The 20,293-nt window shown below is 39.9% G+C and overlaps 1 protein-coding gene across 1 annotated transcript in view; it reads left to right on the forward strand.

Moving 5' to 3' along the window:
- Positions 1-304: 304 nt before the first annotated feature.
- USP24 (ubiquitin specific peptidase 24) overlaps positions 305-20,293 on the forward strand; it is a 133,843-nt gene continuing 113,854 nt past the window's right edge. The window contains exon 1 of the mRNA XM_032428169.1: positions 305-697. Within this exon, the coding sequence (XP_032284060.1) occupies positions 377-697 (321 nt within the window). The 5' untranslated portion in view covers positions 305-376. The remainder of the gene's footprint in view (positions 698-20,293) is intronic.

Here is a 20,293-nt window from a genome sequence, read left to right on the forward strand (position 1 = left end):
CGCCCCCAACCACCACCCGCGCCCGTCCTCGGCGAGCCTGGGGCGGCCCGGGCCGCTTCCGGGAGCGGAGGCGCGGCCCCGCGGGCCGGAGGAGGCGGAGGCGGAGGCGGAGGCGCAGGCGGAGGAGGAGGCCAACATGGCGGCGCGCAGGGCTGGGCCGGGCCGCCGCCGCGCCTGAGCGCCCCACCGCCCTCGCTCGGCTCGCGGCGTCCACGCCCGCGCCCAGCCTGGCCCGGCGGCTGCAGAGCGCGCAGGCCGGCAGCGCAGGGGTCCGCTCGGGCGCGGGGGCGGCGCGGAGGGAGCGCCGCGCGGCCCGCCAGGCCGGAGAGCCGCAGCTTCGCTGCCCGCCGGCCGGCGCGGCCCGGAGGCCCGAGCCATGGAATCGGAGGAGGAGCAGCACATGACCACGCTGCTGTGCATGGGCTTCTCGGACCCCGCCACCATCCGCAAGGCCCTGCGGCTAGCCAAGAACGACATCAACGAGGCCGTGGCGCTGCTCACCAACGAGCGGCCAGGCCTCGACTACGGCGGCTACGAGCCCATGGACAGCGGCGGCGGCCCCAGCCCCGGGCCCGGCGGGGGATCTCGGGGCGACGGCGGCGGCGACGGCGGCGGCGGCCCCTCCCGCGGCGGGAGCACCGGGGGCGGCGGCGGCTTCGACCCCCCGCCCGCCTACCACGAGGTGGTGGACGCCGAGGTGAGGAGGGCGACTGTGACCCCGCGAGAGAGGCCACTGGCCGGAATTCCATGGGCAGGGGGACACACCCCACTGGGCTGGGAGTGCGGAGGGCGTTTAGGGGGCGGGGGTTAGCTCGGAAACCGAGAGAATGGAGCCCCGGACTCGGCGAGGGCGGAGGTCACCGGACCGGGGTCAAGTGGGGAGAGGGACCCCTAGGGGAGGGGCTGAATGGGCTTTAGGGACGCGGGGTAGGGCTGCGCGGCAGGGTGTGGAGGGGTCCCGTGGGCTTCGGGCTAAGCACGCCGCAGGGCCGGCGGGTCGGGGATGGGAGGAGGGTCCAAGGCTAGTAACCTGCGATGGGCGAGAACTGACGCGTTAGCCTGGAGTGTGTGATGGGGAGGACGCGTGTATCAGTGGTCAGAAACGGGGTACTAGTAGGCTAGGCTAGGGTCGGCGATTTCGTGGCTTCGGCTTTCAGTGAGAGTGGGGGAGGCACCAGGTTCGGAGTCAGAGAAAAAGTGGGATGGGCCAGCCAGAGTAGTGGCCTTTGCTAGGGTCAGGGGAGGACTGCTGGTGTTAGGAATGAGATTTGGGTTTTAGTCAAGGGCCAGAAAGAGAGGAGATTGGACAGGGTCTAAAAATGAAGAGGGACTGGGCACGGACGCGGGATGACAGGAATTGATACAAGGTGGGGGAGGGGGCTAGCTGCAGTAAGGTCTGGATTGGGGGGACCGACGTTAATAAGGCCAGGTGGGCATTGGAAAGAGGAGGTTAGAGGTCAGAGGCCAGGTCAGGAACAGGCACTGAGGAGGCCTGGAATTCATTGGAGGGTGAAACTGGGACCAGGTCTAGGTAAGGAGAGTACTGGTCATAGGCAAGGTCAGAAATGAGAGAAAACTAGAGGTGAAAAGGGATTGCAGTCATACTGAGGGTGCTGTGCGGAAGGACAGGGAACAGGGTGGGAAAGAAATGAGGAGTGGAGGAGTCTGTTAAGGAGAAAGGGCCATCTAAGCGAATGGCTCTGAGCACAGATCTCAAGTCTGGGTGGAGAAAATCAGGCCTGTTTGGGATGTGAGCAAAGAACATGGGGAAGAAAACCGACTTTAACCAATTTTTAAAAAGATCAACCAGAAGCACCAGGGCCTGAGAAATAATTGCTTTGCAGGAAAATGGCAGCTCATGTCAAGAATTTTGGTCAGATTCGTTGGATAGTGCATTTTGGGTGGACAAGTAGAGCAGCTTGGCCTGATCCCAGAAGAGCTCAGAGCTCAGATTAGTGGGCTTGTGTTTTTAAATGGAGATATGAGTTTGGTTAATTCTTAAGCTAAGCCTTCTGAAAGAATTTTTCCTAAATTGTGTTCTATGCTTTTAATTACGTGCTTTTGCAGCAGTCGCTTGGGCTGAATGAAGTAGCTTGGAAAAGAAGGTGGCACTTCAAAAAAGCAGGTTTCTTTACAAGATTTCTTAGGTTCCCAGACTTCCACGCACTTGATTGATTGCCCTCAGTTACGCTGTAACTTGGCTGTATCATTGACTAGTGTATGAAAGCAGAGATTGTTACTATTCCTCATTTAGGACAACAATCCCACATAATTAAGGAACTGTACTTAAGTCACTTTAAGAAATGAGCTTCTCTTTTCGAGTCCCCATCACTCCTCTACTTGCTCATTCCAGTTTTGACCCAGTTTTGAAATCAAGAAAGCCATTGCTTTCTCTGAAGGTATTGGTATAACTGTGAAATTCAGTGTATCCTCATTTTGTGAGAAATTGTATTCTTTTTTTCCTTGGTCACACCTTTTCATTGCCTATAATTGAAAAATTAAGTTAAATAATGCTTGGTGGTACTCCAACATTAACTGTACTGCCTATAGATTTAAGTACAAAGAAATGGGCCTGGCTTCTTTTTACATGAATGACAGGCTGAGGAGTTTGCTTTCAGGTAAAATCCAGAGAATCTGTATCTTTTTGAAGAATGATGTCAAGTTTTCATTTGCTCTTGCCCTGTGGATTTGGCCTGGGGAGGCTCGAGTCCAGGAGGGGCTGGTGGCTGAGGCTGCTTTACCCAGAAGCATATTGGCAGGCTACAGGCAGACACTTTACTGGTACACAGCGAGCCTGGGGAGAACGTTTAACCCAGTTTCTGCCTGTGCTTTACAAATCTCCTGCCCGCCACCTGTGCACCTCACTGGTTGGTCATCTTGCTATAGACATTGGGAAACTGAGCCTTTTGATCCTGGGACCTCGGACAGGGTGCTCGTTGTTGAACATCTCCAACGTGTCGGGCACTGTATTAGGTGCTTTATACATTCTTTTAATCCTCAGCGAGATAGTTCATAACATCACTGCTTTAGAGATACGATTCGTTGGTGGCAGTCTGGATTTGAACCTGAGCTCCTTGATTTCAAGAACAGTGTGCTTTTTACTCTTCTCTACTTGTGGTTTTAGGATCAAATTCATTTTAGGATAAGAAGGAAAAATAAAGGCGGGGGAGACTATTTTGAGGCTGCTGAACAAGTCTAGGAATGATATGGCAAGCACTGGATCATGGCATTAGGAGTAGAATGATGGGTGGAATGAAAGAATTAGATCCTTTAAGTGGAAGGCTTTAGAAATTAGTAATGTGTTCAGCTCCTTTGTTTAAATAGACAGACTGGCAGGGCTCAAAGGGGAAGTGACTTGTCCCCACAGAGCCAGTTAATGGAAGAAATGGGACTAGAACTCAGGTCTTCTCCCTGCATGGCCCATGCACTTTCTCCCTCCCAGCTATACCTTTCAGATGAAGAGGGGTCAGGATGTAGCAATGGGTTAATGGGGAGGAAGAAAAGGGAAGTGTAACAAACCAGGTGAAGTTTGTCAGCTCTTGTGTAATCTACCTGTTTTATTTCTTAAAAAATGAGTACCTGATTTTAAATTCTGTAAAGTTATTTTTGATGCACAGGAAATTTTGGCTTTAGTGTCCTCTTCAAAACGTTTGGGAATATACAGATTAAAATATAAATGTTGAAAAAAGAAAAAAATGACTACATTTTTATTTGTCATTTGGGGACAGCCAGTAAACATTCAGTGCCTTCCATGTCCCCGAGGGGGTGGGAGTAGAGTAGTGAACATGAAGGTTACATTCTAGTGGCTCTCAGTGCAGGCCTCTTCATTTTACAAGCAGTAACTTCCCAAGGTCATGTAGTTAGGTAGGTAAATCAGTTTAGTAATTTGGGCCCATGCTGTAATTAGGATTTGGTTTAAAAATTAAAATTTGGAAAATAAAAGCAGTTAACTTCTGGTTCAGAAAAAGCAAGAAGAATGCAGATCAAAAATGCCCAGATATCTAACAGGGGGAAAAAAAACCCCAGAACACCCACATATCTAAGAGAACACATAAAACCGCTCAGAAAGCCACCTTTTCAATATCCTGCAATTAAGTGAAGGTATTGCTTTGCACAAGTTGTGTTTGGTCGTTACTACTCTTGTTGGATAAATGTAATTCATGGTCTCAGTGTCTGGAAGGCATTTTGAGAAGCTGTCCAGCTTAAACTTTGAATAGCATTACTTCAAAACCTGTCCAAGGCAGATAAGAGTTTGTTCTATTATTTAGGAGAATGAAATCTCAACAGCTGCTCTAAATAACTTATCCAGATGTTTAACACCCCACTCAGAATTCTTCACTGTTGGGGCGCCTGGGTGGCTCAGGTCATGATCCCAGGGTCCTGGGATTGAGCCCCGCATCGGCTCCCTGCTCAGTGGGAAGCCTGCTTCTCCCTCTCCCACTCCCCTGGCTTGTGTTCCTGCTCTCGCTGTGTCTCTCTCTGTCAAATAAATAAATAAAATCTTAAAAAAAAAAAAAGAATTATTCACTGTTTTTTACCCTGCTGGCCTCTGCTAAGGGCATGCCTACTGGTTCTGTCCTTCACCGAGCTGGAGAGCTGGGAGAATCCATCTTCTAAGCAATGTGATCCTGTTCAGGGGATCAGTAGAAATCAGTCAGGTGCTGTTGTGGGCATCTAACACAATTTAACAATTGTGTAATGTAACTTACTCATTATTGTCTTAACTTTTAGAAAATACTGAAATAGATTTTTTTTTCAAGGAGATTTCAATTAACAGCTAGAAATACCTTTATTAGCTCTCTAGTTCTGTGATAACTAATCTTCCTAGAAGTGACATTTAATACTGTGATCTTACAAATATTGGGAACTCTTATTTTGTTCCCACTTTAATGTGGACTTTCCTTCTTGAGGTATTTTGTCAGAATTATTTCCAAGATTTCATTGCTTTTTTGTTTCTTTTTAGAGCCCCAAAGTTGGTCCTGCTCTAATATATCTAAATCACATTAATTTGTAGTTCTTTAACTTACCTCATTTCTGCCTCTTTTTCTTTCCTTTGATAGTATGTGGTAATTATAAATGAATTAAAATTTTAATATCAGTCCTTACATTAAAGTTTATATTAAAATTCATGTTCTTTTTCCCCTGGAATATAACAATCCTAGTACATTTGAATGTGGGATAAATATCAAATAAATTTTAATTATTAGTGATTTGAATACATGATCTTACAAATCATGGCTTACTATGATTTGATTAAAAAAAAAAAAGGAAGAATCCATGTAAAGGTTTTAAAGTAAAAAGTAAAATAATTCCAAAAAATCAGTTGAAAGTGATGAAATAAAAATAGGGAATCTGCAAGGTTAATTAATTAGCATAGCCTAATTTTTACAACAAGAATTTCTTTATAATCTAGTATATGAATCTCCTTTGGGAATTAGGCCTGTGAGTTCATCTAACAGTTGAATTCTTACTTTGTAATTACCTGGCCATATGCTGTTAGAATGAGTGTAATTTGGCACAAAGGAAGTACCTTTTGTATGTTGGTGAGTGTAGTTCTAGTGAAATCATAGTAGGTAGCACCATAATAATGCTGTTAGCTTAAAACCAGTTGCAATATCAGAAAAGCAAATTTTTTAATGTTTTAACAATTTGAAGAAAGGATTTCAGCTTCAGTACAACTTAAATAGCAGATATCAGTGTACTACATACTTTTGTACTTACTGGCCAAATATCATGTAACATTGATTTTATTGGAATCCGAGTGTGAAGATGAAAATTTTTCACTTCTAGTAAGAACTGTTGTATTTAGAAAGATTTAGCCAAGTAATACTTTTTATATCTGGAGTTCAGTTTTCCAGGAATTTTTTCCCATTTGGAACCCCAGAGAGAAATAAGTAAACACATAAATACATAAGATTGAACCATTTCAAAACATCCCCACATATTGAGTGCATTCACTACATGCGTTTCACTTATGTATTGTTTTTGGGTTTTTTTTGTAGTTCAAATAAATTTTAATATTAGGTTTCCTATCAAATTAGAAGTGGCAGAGTAGAAGGGTTTGTAGCAGTCCCAACACGAGGTGATGAGCATTTAGAAAGCACGTTTGACAGTAGTGAGAAGTGACAAGCAGCAGCTCGGTGGTAAAGGAGGGGACAGGAAAACTTTCAGAGAGGACTCAAGCAAAGCAGGCCAGCTAGTGTGTATGGGGCCGTATGAAACAGCTTTGTGTGCTTCACGACCCCAGAGGATAGCTGATTTTAGTGATGCCTCACCCAAGAAAATGTTCCAGTACGCTCTGTTTAAGAAGGGTCAGGAATGTGTGGTACAGTTTAGCAAGGTTTTAGTTTTTAAACAAGAGAATGAAAGAAGAAGGTTGGGTGCATAAAGAGGTAAGTTTCAGGTACCTGGGAAATTCAGACACGTAGGGCATTTCAGTCTAAGGATTCTGGATTGCTCAGGCACTGCTAAGAAAGTTGTGCTTCGTTTTCAAAAGAGTAAATGTTTTATCTCACCTACCTTCTGGGGAGTTTTAGTTTCTTTTTTAGGTTTGTAATTCTCATTCTCATTATTATCATGGGAATTTTTATTGCTTAGTATTGGAACTTTTTTTAATCACAGTTGATTTATGAACATTATTTATTAATTAGCATATTAGCAGTTAGAGTTATCATTTATTGTTTATTGTTGATAATCTCAGTGGTGAGTTTTTGGCAACGTATTTTGTACCCATTTTGTTTTTATGATAGGTTTATGAGTTCACTTCTCTATCCAGGAGTGGGAAACCTAGCTTCCATTATTGGTGGCTTATATTTTTTATTCGTGTGTGTTTGTGTGTGTGTGTGTGTGTGTGTGTGTAAGGGAAGTGGAATGTACTTGTTTTACCAGTTAACTTTAAGCTGGTTAATGGAACATAGAATTGTAGATTTGGTTTATTTTTGTTTGTTCTGAAGAGAAGAGCTAAACACAATTAAGTCCAAATTTTACCCTGATAACCTTTCCAGAAATTGAAATGCTTCAGCCACAAAGCAGAGGTCTGTGGAATCTTTTCCCAGGACTGAGTTGAAGATTTGATTTTCCTCTTACAGATAAATAGGTGCCCCCCAAAGTCTTCTCACTTCGGAAGATGAGCTTCCTTGTTCCAGCCCCCAGTTTGCTTTCGTGTGGTATCTCAGCCAGTTATTTGTGTTACAGAATTCAATTGACACTATTTAAGATGCTTTCACTTAAGTTTAAGGTGTTTATGTTAGGAATATTTTATAAAAAAAAAAAAAAACAACTTAGTAAACAACATGGTACATTCTTTATCAGTAGGTTTCCAAAATGATTTCTGAAATTAAAATCTTTTTCAGAAAGACTTATTGGTCAGACATTCTGTTGCCAAGACTCTTCAGTTTCTGCTTTGTGTGCTTTTAGAATATAGCTTTTTCTAAACAGGTCCGCATTTTTTTTTTAATTTTTTGCTTCCCCCCTCCTTTTCATTTCTCACCCCTGTATTGTCAGTTTTGGTGGAAAATTTAATTGCTTTCTGAAACCTGTAGTTGGAAATCTACAGTGAAGCATTTTGGTAACTATTTAAAATATACTTCAGATCTTAGAAAATATGAAGGTATATTCTACACTGCAAATGGCAATGTCATCTTGCAATTGTTTAATTTATTCTGGATTCTTTATTTTCTTTTCTTATCCAATAGCCTGTTAATTGTTTAATTTATTCTGGATTCTTTATTTTCTCTTCTTATTGAATAGCCTCTTAATTCTGACCTAAGTATCTCTCCTGCCCCTTCTGTCTGTCCCCACTGTTACTGCTCTGGCTTTGTTCATGTTCCTTTCTTACCTTTTCTCTGTGCCATTCACTGGCGCCAGAATGATCTCTCTACAATGCAGATTCTAGTCACGTCACAGGATAACCTTGCTCAAAAATGTTTGGTGCTTCCTTATTTTCTATAGGTAAAACCAAACTTCTTTTCTTTCAAGGTCTCCATACTTATCCATCTGGTCGTACCTCCTGACTTCCAGTTCCATGCTCTGCTTTGCAGTTCAGGGGCCATCTCTTGGCCCACTCTCACCCCCAAACCCCAGTTTCCATCTGCCTGGCTAACACCAATTCATTCTTAAAGGTGAGCTCCAATGCTGTATCTCCTTAAGGTGAAAGTAAAGCAGTGATCATATTTTAGTTAAAAAAAGATGTGTTTACCTTATATGTATCTGTCTTTCCGTTAGGCTTGAGGAACAGTCGGACTCTCTTTATCTCTGTGACTCTGGCACCCCAGCTCACAATATCTGATTGGATAGAGAGACAACTGAATGAATGGGTGGAAAGAAAATTTTAGATGAAATAAATAGTCAAATGACATTTGAAAGAGTATTGCACCAGTGGTTTGGGAGGTGGTACATTTTGTTCAGGGTTCGGTTGCCTGCTAACTTTATCACTGGGCAAGTCAGTTTGCCTCCCTGAGCCTCAGTTTTCCCATCTATAAAACTGAGGTCTTTGACTATACCTGTGGTTATTTTTTTTCATTCATTCATTGACTTCTTTGAGAAATTAAAAGCCAAGAGGTCTCTCAGAAAATATACACACTTAATTTTTAAAGTAAGCTGGCGCTGAAGTATTAATACTATTATTTTTGGGTGATGGGACCACAGGTGATTCTGTTTCTATTTTTTCATTTTTAATGAACTTCTAAAAAGTATATAAACTTTATTTTAAAAGACCAACAAGACTGTCATGTTCATTAAAATGAAAGTAGCTTTAAAAAAAAGACTAAAGGATTTCACAAGTCTTAGGAAAGTTTTGCCTAGACTCCAAAATTATTTTAAAACTTTGCTATTGAGGAAAATTAAATATTAAAATGGTTTAATTTGTGTTTTATCTAGCCGAAATATAGAAAAAAGGATATTACTTCCTAGCATATCACTGGGAATAATTTTCTTTTAATCTAGAATTCATATTGATTATCTACTTACTAGTTTCCATTTATTTCTAGTTATAAGAAAACTGTGGCCTGGAAGATGTGATTCAGTAGGACTTTCCAAATTTGGGTCCGAGGTTAAGCTTTATTTATTTATTTATTTATTTATTTAATTTATTTATTTTAAATTTTATTTTATTATGTTATGTTAGTCACCATACAGTACATTATTAGTTTTTGATGTAGTGTTCCATGATTCATTGTTTTCGTATAACACCCAGTGCTCCATGCACTACGTGCCCTCCTTTAGCTTTAATGGAGTTTCTATTTAGTTGCTTTTCCTGTGCTGCTTTTCTGCACGCTCTCCCCTGCCCTCGATTATCTCAGAGCATTTTGCCTTGTTAATTGGTTTTAGCATATTCTTTTGGACGACTCCAGTGTGTTTTAATTGGCCTTTGGATTGCTTGCCAGCTTTTAAAGACCCTCAAATGTCTCTGACTGTATTTTGAAAACAGCCGTGTTTAGAGCAGAGGGGTTTTTGTTTGTTTTGCTTTGCCAAAGGTATGGAATAGAGGTGCACATCTGGCCAGCACAGCCTTCCCTTGTCACCTCTGTGTCCTGTGACCTAAGCAGTGTTACTCAGGATTGTTGGGCTCTTGGTAGGCTCCAGACCCAATCTCCTCCATTGTTTCCAAGAAGCATTCCACTCACTTGACTTTTTCTGTCATTTATATACACTTTAATGTACAGTGCTCTCTCGTGTCTTTTTGCAATTTTTAAAAGGGTGAGATGGCTATTTCTGGTATTCTTATTAAATGGAAAATCGTTAAGAAGTTCTCAGGATAAAAACTCTAGATTTATATGAAATAGTGATACATTCAAATTCCAATGGTAAAAACAGATATTAAACTAAAAATGTTAGAGCAACAGAACAGTTATTAGCCCATATAATAAAATAGCCATTCTTTCAGTAGGTTTTTATTGAGCACTGATTGTGTGCTAGGCACTGAGCTCAGTATTGGGAATGTAATGGTGAACCAATCACACATAGTCCCCTCTCTATTATAGTTTCAAGGCCAGTAGATTTCTTGTGCTCTAAGTGTAATAAATTGTGATGTTCTAATTCAGAAACTAGAGGCCTTGAAGAATTGTGGGTTAAATATGAAAGAGCTGACATCTATCAAAAGCATTTGAATAGTGCCTCAAGAATTTTTTGTGATGTAATTTGATTTATAGTGGTATCCATTGCCAGGAAACCAAGTGGTATTTTTCTCAAGTGATACTTCTTTAGCGCCATGGAATGTACCGAATTTGTATTTATTTACTTGTTGGATTTTTAATATTAGTAGTTGATGTTTCTCTCAACTAGTATCTCTTATGAGAATGGCGTTAATTATTTCAGTCAAATGCTGTTACTTTCTGTCCAGAAGTCATGAATGTATATGTTTTTCCCAGAAACGAGAAATTAGGAACTGGTCTGATTTCAGGCTAAACATCCCTTGTGATGGTCAATAATACAAAAGAAGCTATTTTAAAGCTAGAGCAATGTGGTTGGTTTTAGAAAGATTTATGATGGTAGAAATAGCAGTAACTCTGTAATGAAAACTTGTCTGGGATTAGTAACATAAGAAATCCTTAATTTATTATTAGTATTTTGGGGTTTGTGGTCAGTTTTATGCTGGAGTGGACTGTCTTTGCTAAAATAATACTTAAAAAATATTAGTAATTCTCATTTTGTAAGATTTACTCTTCATGGTATTTCCTTCATTTGAAATGTTTTGTTGAATTATAGTAGCACAGATCATCCTATATTTCATTAGTTTGTACATCCTGTTTGTTTTTGAGAAAATGGCAGTTATCTATTGAGCAGTTGGTACTATCAGTATTGAAATTATGCCCCTCAAAATATATACATACATATATACACACACACACACACACATAAAATATATAAAATTTGTGTCATAAAAACGATTGGTTCATGTTACATGTGTTCTCTCACATCTGTAGAGAACAACAAGCGGGTCCTGTTTGCTATTCATTACTTTGACGTTTTTATGGTGAGAATATAAAACATATCTGTGGTAGAGAAATTCCAAGCATTTGTTAAGGGGGGATCAAAGATGAGGATCAATGCAGAATTACCAGGGATTCACCCAGTTCATATTATAATATGGGAGACTAGTATCAAGAATACTTAGCAAGATACACTTTATAAAACAGAAAAATTATCTGTAGAACTATTTCCTGCCTTCCCCTCTCCCTATTCCAAGCAACAGAATTGAAAGTTGTAAATTTAAGGATTAAAATGGAAGATTTGCTCAGAGCTGGAAGGGACCATAGGGATCTTGTGGTGTTAAAAATCTTGTCAATTTAGGGATGAGGACCTTGACCCTGGATCATGAGCAAAGTCCGGAAGGGAGCATAGCCTTCCGCCTCTTGATGTGTGTTTTGTGTTCTTTACCACGCTTTGTGGCATGAGGAAGTCTGACTGCAGGTCATCTTTAATATATCCTTCCTCATAAACTCACTGTATTTGAATCACTGCTGTTTCCTCTGTTAGATATTAGTTTGGATTAAGTGGGCAGACTTGACATTTGATCCATTTTTCCCCCTTAAACTTTTTATCTTGCTTTCTCATTTAGCATTTTTTAATGTCCATGGGTACTGGTGTTTATAGAAGGTGGTAAGGGTTGAGGAAGGGAAGGCTGAGCAGTGCTGTCACTTGTGAAGGTGTGTGTCTGTCTACTTAGCGTCCTTGTACAGCTGACAAAGATTACTGAACTCCTGAGTCTATCCACAGTTGCACCCGTGCATTGGGTACTTAAAAATAAGCCTAATAGTCAATATGCAAATCTCTTGAAATGCTATGCCGCCTAATTTTTTTTAAGTGTGTATCTTTTACTTCCTTAAATTTTTTTTTCTCGGGGCGCCTGGGTGGCTCAGTCGGTTAAGCGTCTGCCTTCAGCTCAGGTCATGGTCCCAGGGTCATGGTCCCAGGGTCCTGGGATCGAGCCCCGCATCGGGCTCCCTGCTCAGCAGGAAGCCTGCTTCTCCCTCTCCCACTCCCCCTGCTTGTGTTCTACTCTCGCTGTCTCTCTGTCAAATAAATAAATAAAATCTTTAAAAAAAAAATTTTTTTTTCTCTGTGTATCAAATACAGTGTTTATTATAAATATCAACTGGGATGTATTATACACTTGTAGGTTTGAAATTAAACATTTTGAATGATAACTTGGAAAGGTATTAATATGCTAAAAACGTAACAGTTGCCTCAGATGATTTATTTTAATGAACACAGAAATAAAACAGTGTATATTGATTAACTCTTAGAGAATAACTTCAAAAAATCAGCCTTAAAATATGCCAGGGTTTTTTTGTTTTTGTTTTTGTTTTTTAACGACTCCTTGCCTGTGCACATGCCTTTTCTCCTACCCAGCATGTCCTCCTTGTCCCTCTTTCCCCTTCTTTAGCCATATTGGACTATGGGAGTTAGTCCACAGTGCTGCCTGTGTGTCATCCACGTGATCCCTGCACTCGATCCTTCCTCTACAAAGTAGATTTCATACAGGCGCGCAGTTGACGGAGATAGGTAATGAACACTATCCTTATTTTGGTCCAGCCAGTCCTGGGGCACTCCAAATGCTAACCTAGGGCATGCACTGTCAATCAGATTTGCTAACGGTTTGCTAGTAGGGCTTGAGACCTTCCACTCTTTTACCCCCATTTATTCTTCTGTTCTTCCGAGTTAAAAGTCCCTCCTTGACTTTGAAGAGAGACTTATGTTCCTCTGCCACAGCATTTATCTGTCACATTGGAATTACTCATCTACTTGTCACCCAGACTGAACTGTGGGTCTTTTGAGGACAGGGTCTGATCTTCTGCATTTCCCATGAAGTTCAGGGTAACACTCGACATAGGAGATACTAAATTAAATGAAAGAATCTGATCTGGAAAACACAGAGTTCACATCACCGTTCTGGAACACATTTTCCTTCATTCAAGTGTATCACGTCGCCTCTGAAAGCTAATCTTGCCTCAAATAACCTCCATAGCTTGAAGGCAATACCAGCAGTTTGGTCGTCCTAGAGCAGATTTCTGTTGTGGTATTTACCTTGTTTTACAGTTTGTGGAAAGGAACTTTTTTTGAACTATTGCCAGTCATTAAAACGGGCATGTTGGACGTAACACATGAAATTTGAACTTTGGTATTCAGTACCACTCCCTGTGCTTTATAAATTGTCCTATAGCTCACATAGAAAAATATTGCACTCAGGAAAAAACATGATGGCTGCTAAAAGAAACAAACCTTTTTTTAGCCTTAGGTAGGACTGATCGCCAGTCTGTTTTTAGTTTTGTTACATGGCTTTGTTGAGCTCTACTTCAGTAAGGAGAAGATTATTGCAGAGATTGTCATTTTTGGAGAAGAAAGGGAAAACATGCTATCAGTGGAATTAAAACAGGAAACTGATTTTTATTGTTAGTTTTTGTTTCAGCTTGTCCTATTTATTTGTTTCATTTATCACAAATAATAATAATGATGTTACTATTAATCTAAGCAAGTTTATTTTGAAAGAAAGCTATTAAGATGTTGTTCATTTTTTACCCCTCTTTTCTCATCCCAATATCGGGGTGGGGGGGGAGATGTGTAGAGGGGAAGTAGGAGGAGGAAAGAAACAGTAGTATGGGAACCATTTGTTTAACACTGAACAAATATTTATTGAATGCCTTTGGCTCTAGTCTGGCCTCTGGTTGCTAAAACACAGTTCCTGCTTTTAAGGAGCTTACAGCCATTGCAGTGGTTTTGAATGGTGGGTAAGGATGGCCAGCACCAGATCAGAATCAGTTGGGCTGCTTTTTCAGAATAGCTTATCCCCAGCAGAGCCTCCAGCCATCCTAGGAGATTCTGCCGGAGTGGGGAGGATTAGGTAAGAGTACTTAATAAAGTGTTAGAAAAGGTACATGTTCTGAGGTCAACTACAAATCCAATGTGGATGTAATTTGGTTTGTATATTAGCTGTATTTTCCCAAGTTTTCATCTTGAACGATTTCCAACCTACAGAAACAGCGGTACGATGAACACTTGTGTACCCTTCACTTTGATTCAACATTTGCAAACATTTCGTCACATTTGCTTTAGCTCTCCTCTCTCTGAAGGCACACACACACAACTGCACGCGCGTGTGCACACACATACACATATACACTTTTTTTTCCCTGAACCTCTTGACAATAAGTTATAAACACCATGACACTTGACTCCTGAATACTTCAGTATGGATCCCCTAAGGGCAAAGACATTCTCCTACAGAACCACAATACCATTATCTCAGCAAGGGAATTTAACAATGATATATTAATATTCTCCATTATTTAGTTCATATTTAGATTTCCCCACTTGTACCAAAAATATCCTTTGTAGACATTTTAAAATATAACCCAGGATTGAATCAAAGATAATGCATTGCATTTAGTGATTATGTCCCTTTAATGTCGATTCTAGAATAGTCTTTATATCTCTTTAGACTTTTGAGACTGACATTTTTAGAAACAGCCCAATTCTCTTACTGTATTTTTTAAAGATTTTATAATTGAAAAATACACAAGGAAGTTTTATCATTATCTATTAAGATAATAAGGAAAACTGAACAAAAGTATTAACTTCTTCCATGACATAATTTGTTCCCCTTTAGTATGACTGTACTTTCAGTCATCTTTATTCTTTTATAGAATTTTAGCATTTTTAGAGCCAGAAGGGATCTTGGATCTATAGGTAAGCATTTTCATTTTATAGATGAAACTGAAGTATGGAGATACCAAGTCTCGCCTAAGAATGTAGTCTCAAAATGTTAGAAGCTCCTGGTCACTTGGACATATTTAGTCAGAGGCTCTGGGATTTTCTGGGGATGTCGAAGAGAATCAGGTATCAGATAAACGTTTAGACATTGGAAGTAGGATGGAGACAGGATGTAGCTCCTGTCACTGAGTAACATGATCTAACTGGGACGCCAAACCTGTAAGTAGATAAAGTTTAACACACCTCAGTGTCTGATGTTTGGAAATAGAGGAAGGCACTTTAGTTGTGCTACTCTCTCTCTTTGGTGGCAGACCCTCACCCACACAGTTCTCTGTGCCTAGAGTCCCTTCCCTTCTCTTTTACTTCATAAGGATTTATCAGGTGCTTAACATCCATCCATTCACCAAAATTTATTGAGCACCTACTCTGTATCAGGGACTGTTGGAGATAATGCAACAAATAAAACAAAAATTCTGCCCTGGTGAAGCTTATATTTTAGGTTTGGGGAGGCGGATAACAAACAGGATAACTAAGTAAAGCATGGAATGTCAGATGAAAAGTGCTCTAAAGAGGAAATCTATCGCTAGGGCAGTTTCTCTAGGAATCTTTTATGTGATTTTTATTTAAATGTGCGGGGTTTTCAGTGACCTACCAAATGGAGGAAAGTCATCTTGATCGTGGCTGTAACACGGCATACTTACTTGTCTGCCCGGTCTGGGTTGCAGTGGGTGTGAAATAAAGGTGTGTTGAGTTTTGCAAAAAAAAAAAAAAGAAAAAAGAAAAGTGCTCTAGAGAAAAACAGAGCAGGGAGGGGCAGGGTGAGCATGCTGGACTGGGGCTGGGTATGGCAGGGCTGCTCTTAAAAATCGGTTATTCAGGGAAGGCTTCACTGAGAAGGCCATACTTGAGCAACGACCTGAAGAGGGTGAGGGAGCAAGCTGCATGGTTGTCTGAGGGGTCAGCACTCCCAAGCCAGAGCTCAGTAAACTTGTTCTGTAAAGGGCCAGATAGTAAATATTTTAGGCTCTGCACGTCATACAGTCTCTGTTGCAGCTGCTCAGCTCTGCCTTATAGTGCGAAAGCAGCCATGGATGACATCCACCAGTAGGAGGGTCTGTGTTCTGATACAACTTGATTTACAGAACGAGAGAGTGGACAGTACTTTGCCAACTCCTGCTAAGCACAAGGAAGGCAGGCCAATATAGCTGGAACTTAGGAAGGAGGGGAAGAGCAGGAGATGAAGTCAGAGCTGAAAGAGAGGGCAGATCCTCACGAGGGCCTCAGAGGCAACTGTGATGATGCCTTTTTGTCAGAATGAGGAAGGCAAGCCTTGAGGGTTCTGAGTAGGAAGATGACATGATCTTGTAGGAAAGATCCAGAGTTTGTAATTGGGCATATTAATTTAAGATGCTTATTAAATATCCTAGTGGAGGTATCAAAGAGGGAGTTGGATGGATGCCTGGAGTCAAAGGAAGATGTCTATACTGGAGCTAAACTGTGAGAGCCTTCAGCTTAGAGATGGTATTTAAATCATTAGACTAGGGCGCCTGGGTGGCTCAGTCAGTTAAGCGTCTGACCCTTGGTTTTTGCTCAGGTCATGATCTCAGCGTGGTGAGATTAAGCCCTGCGTCGGGCTCCATGCTCAACGGGGAGTCTGCTTGAGATTATTTTCCTCTGCCCCTCCTCCCACCTGCACACACATTCTCTCTCTCTCAAATAAATAAATCTTAAAAAAATAAAAATTAAAAATTAAACCATTAGACTATGCGTTCTCAAAAGGGCTAGTAGCACTCCAAAGGAGACAAAAATTAGCTCTTGAGGGGTGAAAAAAAAAATCTTAGCTATTACAGTGGTTTGCTCCAAATCCCAACCCTATCCAACACAATTTTATTCTGCAGTATTTAATTAACAGAGATGGGATGATTGGGGGGAAAGTGTTGAAAAAAACTCCTTGAAGGAGTGATAATGAAAACAAGGTTGAGAAACACCACCTGCACAGTTGAAAATCCACATGTAACTTTTGACTCCCCCAAAACTTTACTCCTAATAGCCTGTTGACCTTAACTAATAACTTAAAAAGTTGATTAACACCTATTTTGCATGTCTTATGTGTCATATACTATATTTTTACAATTAAATAAGCTAGGGAGGAGATGTTATTTCAAATCATAAGGAAGAGAAAACACACTGACAGTACTTACTGTATTTATCAAAGTGGACCCATGCAGTTCAAACCTGTGTTGTTCAGGGTTCAACTATATAAGATGACAACTTTTCCCGAAAACCTTGTTTCTATATAATCTAAATACATGAATAACCACTAAGAGTTATGAAAGAAAGGGACCATGAGAAATGTCAGCTTTTGTGGAAAAGTTAGGAAATTCTCTGCTACTTATAACAGAATGAACGTGAATTCCAAGAAAAACAATTTGCGAACAGGCTTGAGACACAATGTATTAGTAACTTGGGGACTGCCTGCACACTTGTCCATCATCCCTCTTTTTCCAAGAAGCAGTCAGTATTTTAGGAATCATTTTCTCTAGTCTGAAATAACAGAAGGAGTGTCAGATCTGCACATTACTGTCTCTGAATTACTTTGAAAAAGACTGACAATCTCAAGATTTAGTGAATGTTATAAATTCATGACTTGGAAGGGCACCTGGAGGGCTCAGTCGGTTAAGCGTCTGCCTTTGGCTCAGGTCATGATCTCAGGGTTCTGGGATGGAGCCCCGTGTCGGCTCTCTGCTCAGCGGGGAGTCTGCTTCCTCCCTCTGTCCCTCCTCTCTCTCTCTTTCTCTCTCTCTCTCTCCCCCCATAAATAAAATCTTTAAAAAAAATAAATTCATGACTTGGGATCAAATCTTCATGTTTTCGTGTTTTTCCTTAAGTGCTTAACATATATGATGCGATTTGTTTATTTTAGATAATCTGATTTTAGAAATCATGGAGATTAGGCATCTTCATTTTTCCATACATTAATCGGAAATGTAGACACTCTCTTGAGTACATTGTTGGCTAATAAAATAGCTCAGTAATTGAATTTAGTGTTAAAAGAAACTTGATGCCACATTTCCAGCCTCCTCTCCTTTAAGTTGAGTAATTTTCTTTATCTGTATTTGTTGAGTCAGTGGGCAGATAGGAGGTTATCTCTAAACTAACAGGCCATGCCTACTTGAGTAGGTTTTGCTTCTTTGAACAAAGAAGGCTTAAATTTTAATAATACATTCTTGTTGAGTTCAAGACTTTTTTAAAACTTGAAGGTAGTTTGCTAAAATAAATATTAAACTCTTAATAACTTAAAAGTTTGTGCAATGCTATTTTAAAGCTCATTTGGAAGGGTTAAGTAAATTATATTGTTTTGTGTACTCAGCCACCAATTAAGGTAGTGCCTATATTTACATTGGTTTATCTGCACTTTTCAAACCAGCAAGTTTCTGGATATGGGTAGTGACATATATGAACATACCTAATTGTAAATATAAAAGGAAAAATATTTTTGTCAAAATAGCCTACTTGTTCAATCTAAAGATCCTCGCTAAACTGTGGAGGTAGATTTACACTATATAGTGACAGCATTTGCCCATTCCATGAAAAACTTTATGACTTTACTTCCAACTTTCTAAGTTGGAAATACGTAGTACTGAGTATTAAGTTGCCCTTTTAAGTAAGTAAATAGTAAATAGTACGCCTTATTCTGAACAGTTTGCCAATAGATGAAATTGTAATCACAGCTATTTGAATTTCTAGCAGGTTTATAGCACTATGAAGTATTACGGGAGTTACAGAAGCTTTGTTTATATTTTCATTTGTATTTTGGGGCATAAGTAAGATTATTTAGGAAATAGCCTAAATTATATATCCAACAATGTTAATTGTTTTGATTTTAGTCCTAAACTGGCCTATTCAGAAACCATAATTTAACAACATTAACTCATCTATTATTTTTCTTAGGTGATGAAATAAGTACACAAGATTCAGTGTTGTTAGAAAATTTTCAGGTTAAAAGTGACATTCAGGAATTGTTTGCAAGCTCATTTCTCTATTTATTGCCTTAGTGACAGAATTGTGCATCTCTAACAAATGCTGAATTTACATAAATGTTGTAAAATACCTTTTAAAAGTATGTTAAAATGTTAAATGAAATTGATGGAATATCATAATAAAGACATTGCTTCAAGTGGTCAAAAGGCTGAATACTGAGGTTTTATTAATATGCTTGAAAACTAATACTGGTTTTGAAATAATACTCTCCATAAGCCTCTGTCTGGAATACCATTTTCCCTTAAACTTCTTCAGCTGTGTACACACCCCTTCCCACTGCAGATGCATGCACAACATCCACAGGCTAGCTTGGATGCCCCCCTCCCTGCTCTGCTTTCACATGTCCTGACCTTTAAAGACAAGAATTGTGTCTTTATCTGTGTGTCCGATGCTGAGCACCTTGGCTGGAACCTAGCAAATTTTTGATAAATGTATTTCTAATCAATTTAGAACCAGTAATCGTTAATGGTTACTTGAGTATCATTTGGATGTGGCATCTTATGAGAAATTAGTATATTACATTTCTTAGTTCTTATTAAAAGCCCAATACCGTATTTCCGTTGGGAGCTGTTTTGCAATAGGACAGTTCTGAGCTGCTTTGCGTGTGTTCTCTTGCTCAATAGGTAATTTTTGCCAAGGACAGGCTCTACTCAAAGTGATGACTCAAAATACTAAACCAACCTGAAAATGGATTCATGTCACTATTGCCTCCTCTCTTGTGGTTCCCTATCTCTTTGTGTTGGCAGCAGCCTCCTCAAAATGTAAAGCTGCTCTGTATCATTCGTTAAACCTACTGTACACCATGTCTGTTCTCTTTTTTTTCAAGACCAAGAATGTTAACTGCTTAGGAGGCAACATGAGATTTTTTGCCTCTTAGATCTCAAATATATTATTTTTTAAATTGCTGTTTTAAAACTGTCAAATGGGCATATGTATCATTTTCATTATAGATCATTAGGTACAACTCTGTGTTGTGAAAATCTTAGATATGTTTATATACTTATTCATGTTTAGTGACTATAATCATTGAATTCCTTAATCAGCTTTTTAAAATAACAGCCTTATTGAGATACAATTCATATACCATAAAGTTCAGCCTTTTAAAGTATGCATTCACAGATTTGTGCAACCATCACTACTCTTTTAGAATATTTTAATTGCCCCCTTTATGTCCAATAACAGCCTCTCCTTTTCTCCCTCCTCCCATCCTCTGGCAACTACTAATCTACTTTCTATGTCTATGGATTTGCCTATTCTAGACATTTATATAAACAGAATCATAGAGTATGTGGCCTTTTGGTCTGGCTTTTATTTATCATAATGTTTTTTAATGTCATTCATTTTGTAGCATGTATCAGTATTTCATCTATTTTTAGGGCTAAAAATATTCCATTGTATGGATATACCACATTTATTCATTCATTAGTTTTGATGACATTGGGTTTTTACCACTTTTTGACTTACTGTCAGCAGTGCTGCTGTGCACATTCATATACAAGTTTTTGTGTGGACATATGTTTCATCTCTCTAGGGTATACCTGGT

This window comes from Phoca vitulina, unplaced genomic scaffold, assembly GCF_004348235.1.
Source record: "Phoca vitulina isolate PV1807 unplaced genomic scaffold, GSC_HSeal_1.0 scaffold2, whole genome shotgun sequence".
In the NCBI taxonomy this organism is placed as follows: Eukaryota; Metazoa; Chordata; class Mammalia; order Carnivora; family Phocidae; genus Phoca; species Phoca vitulina.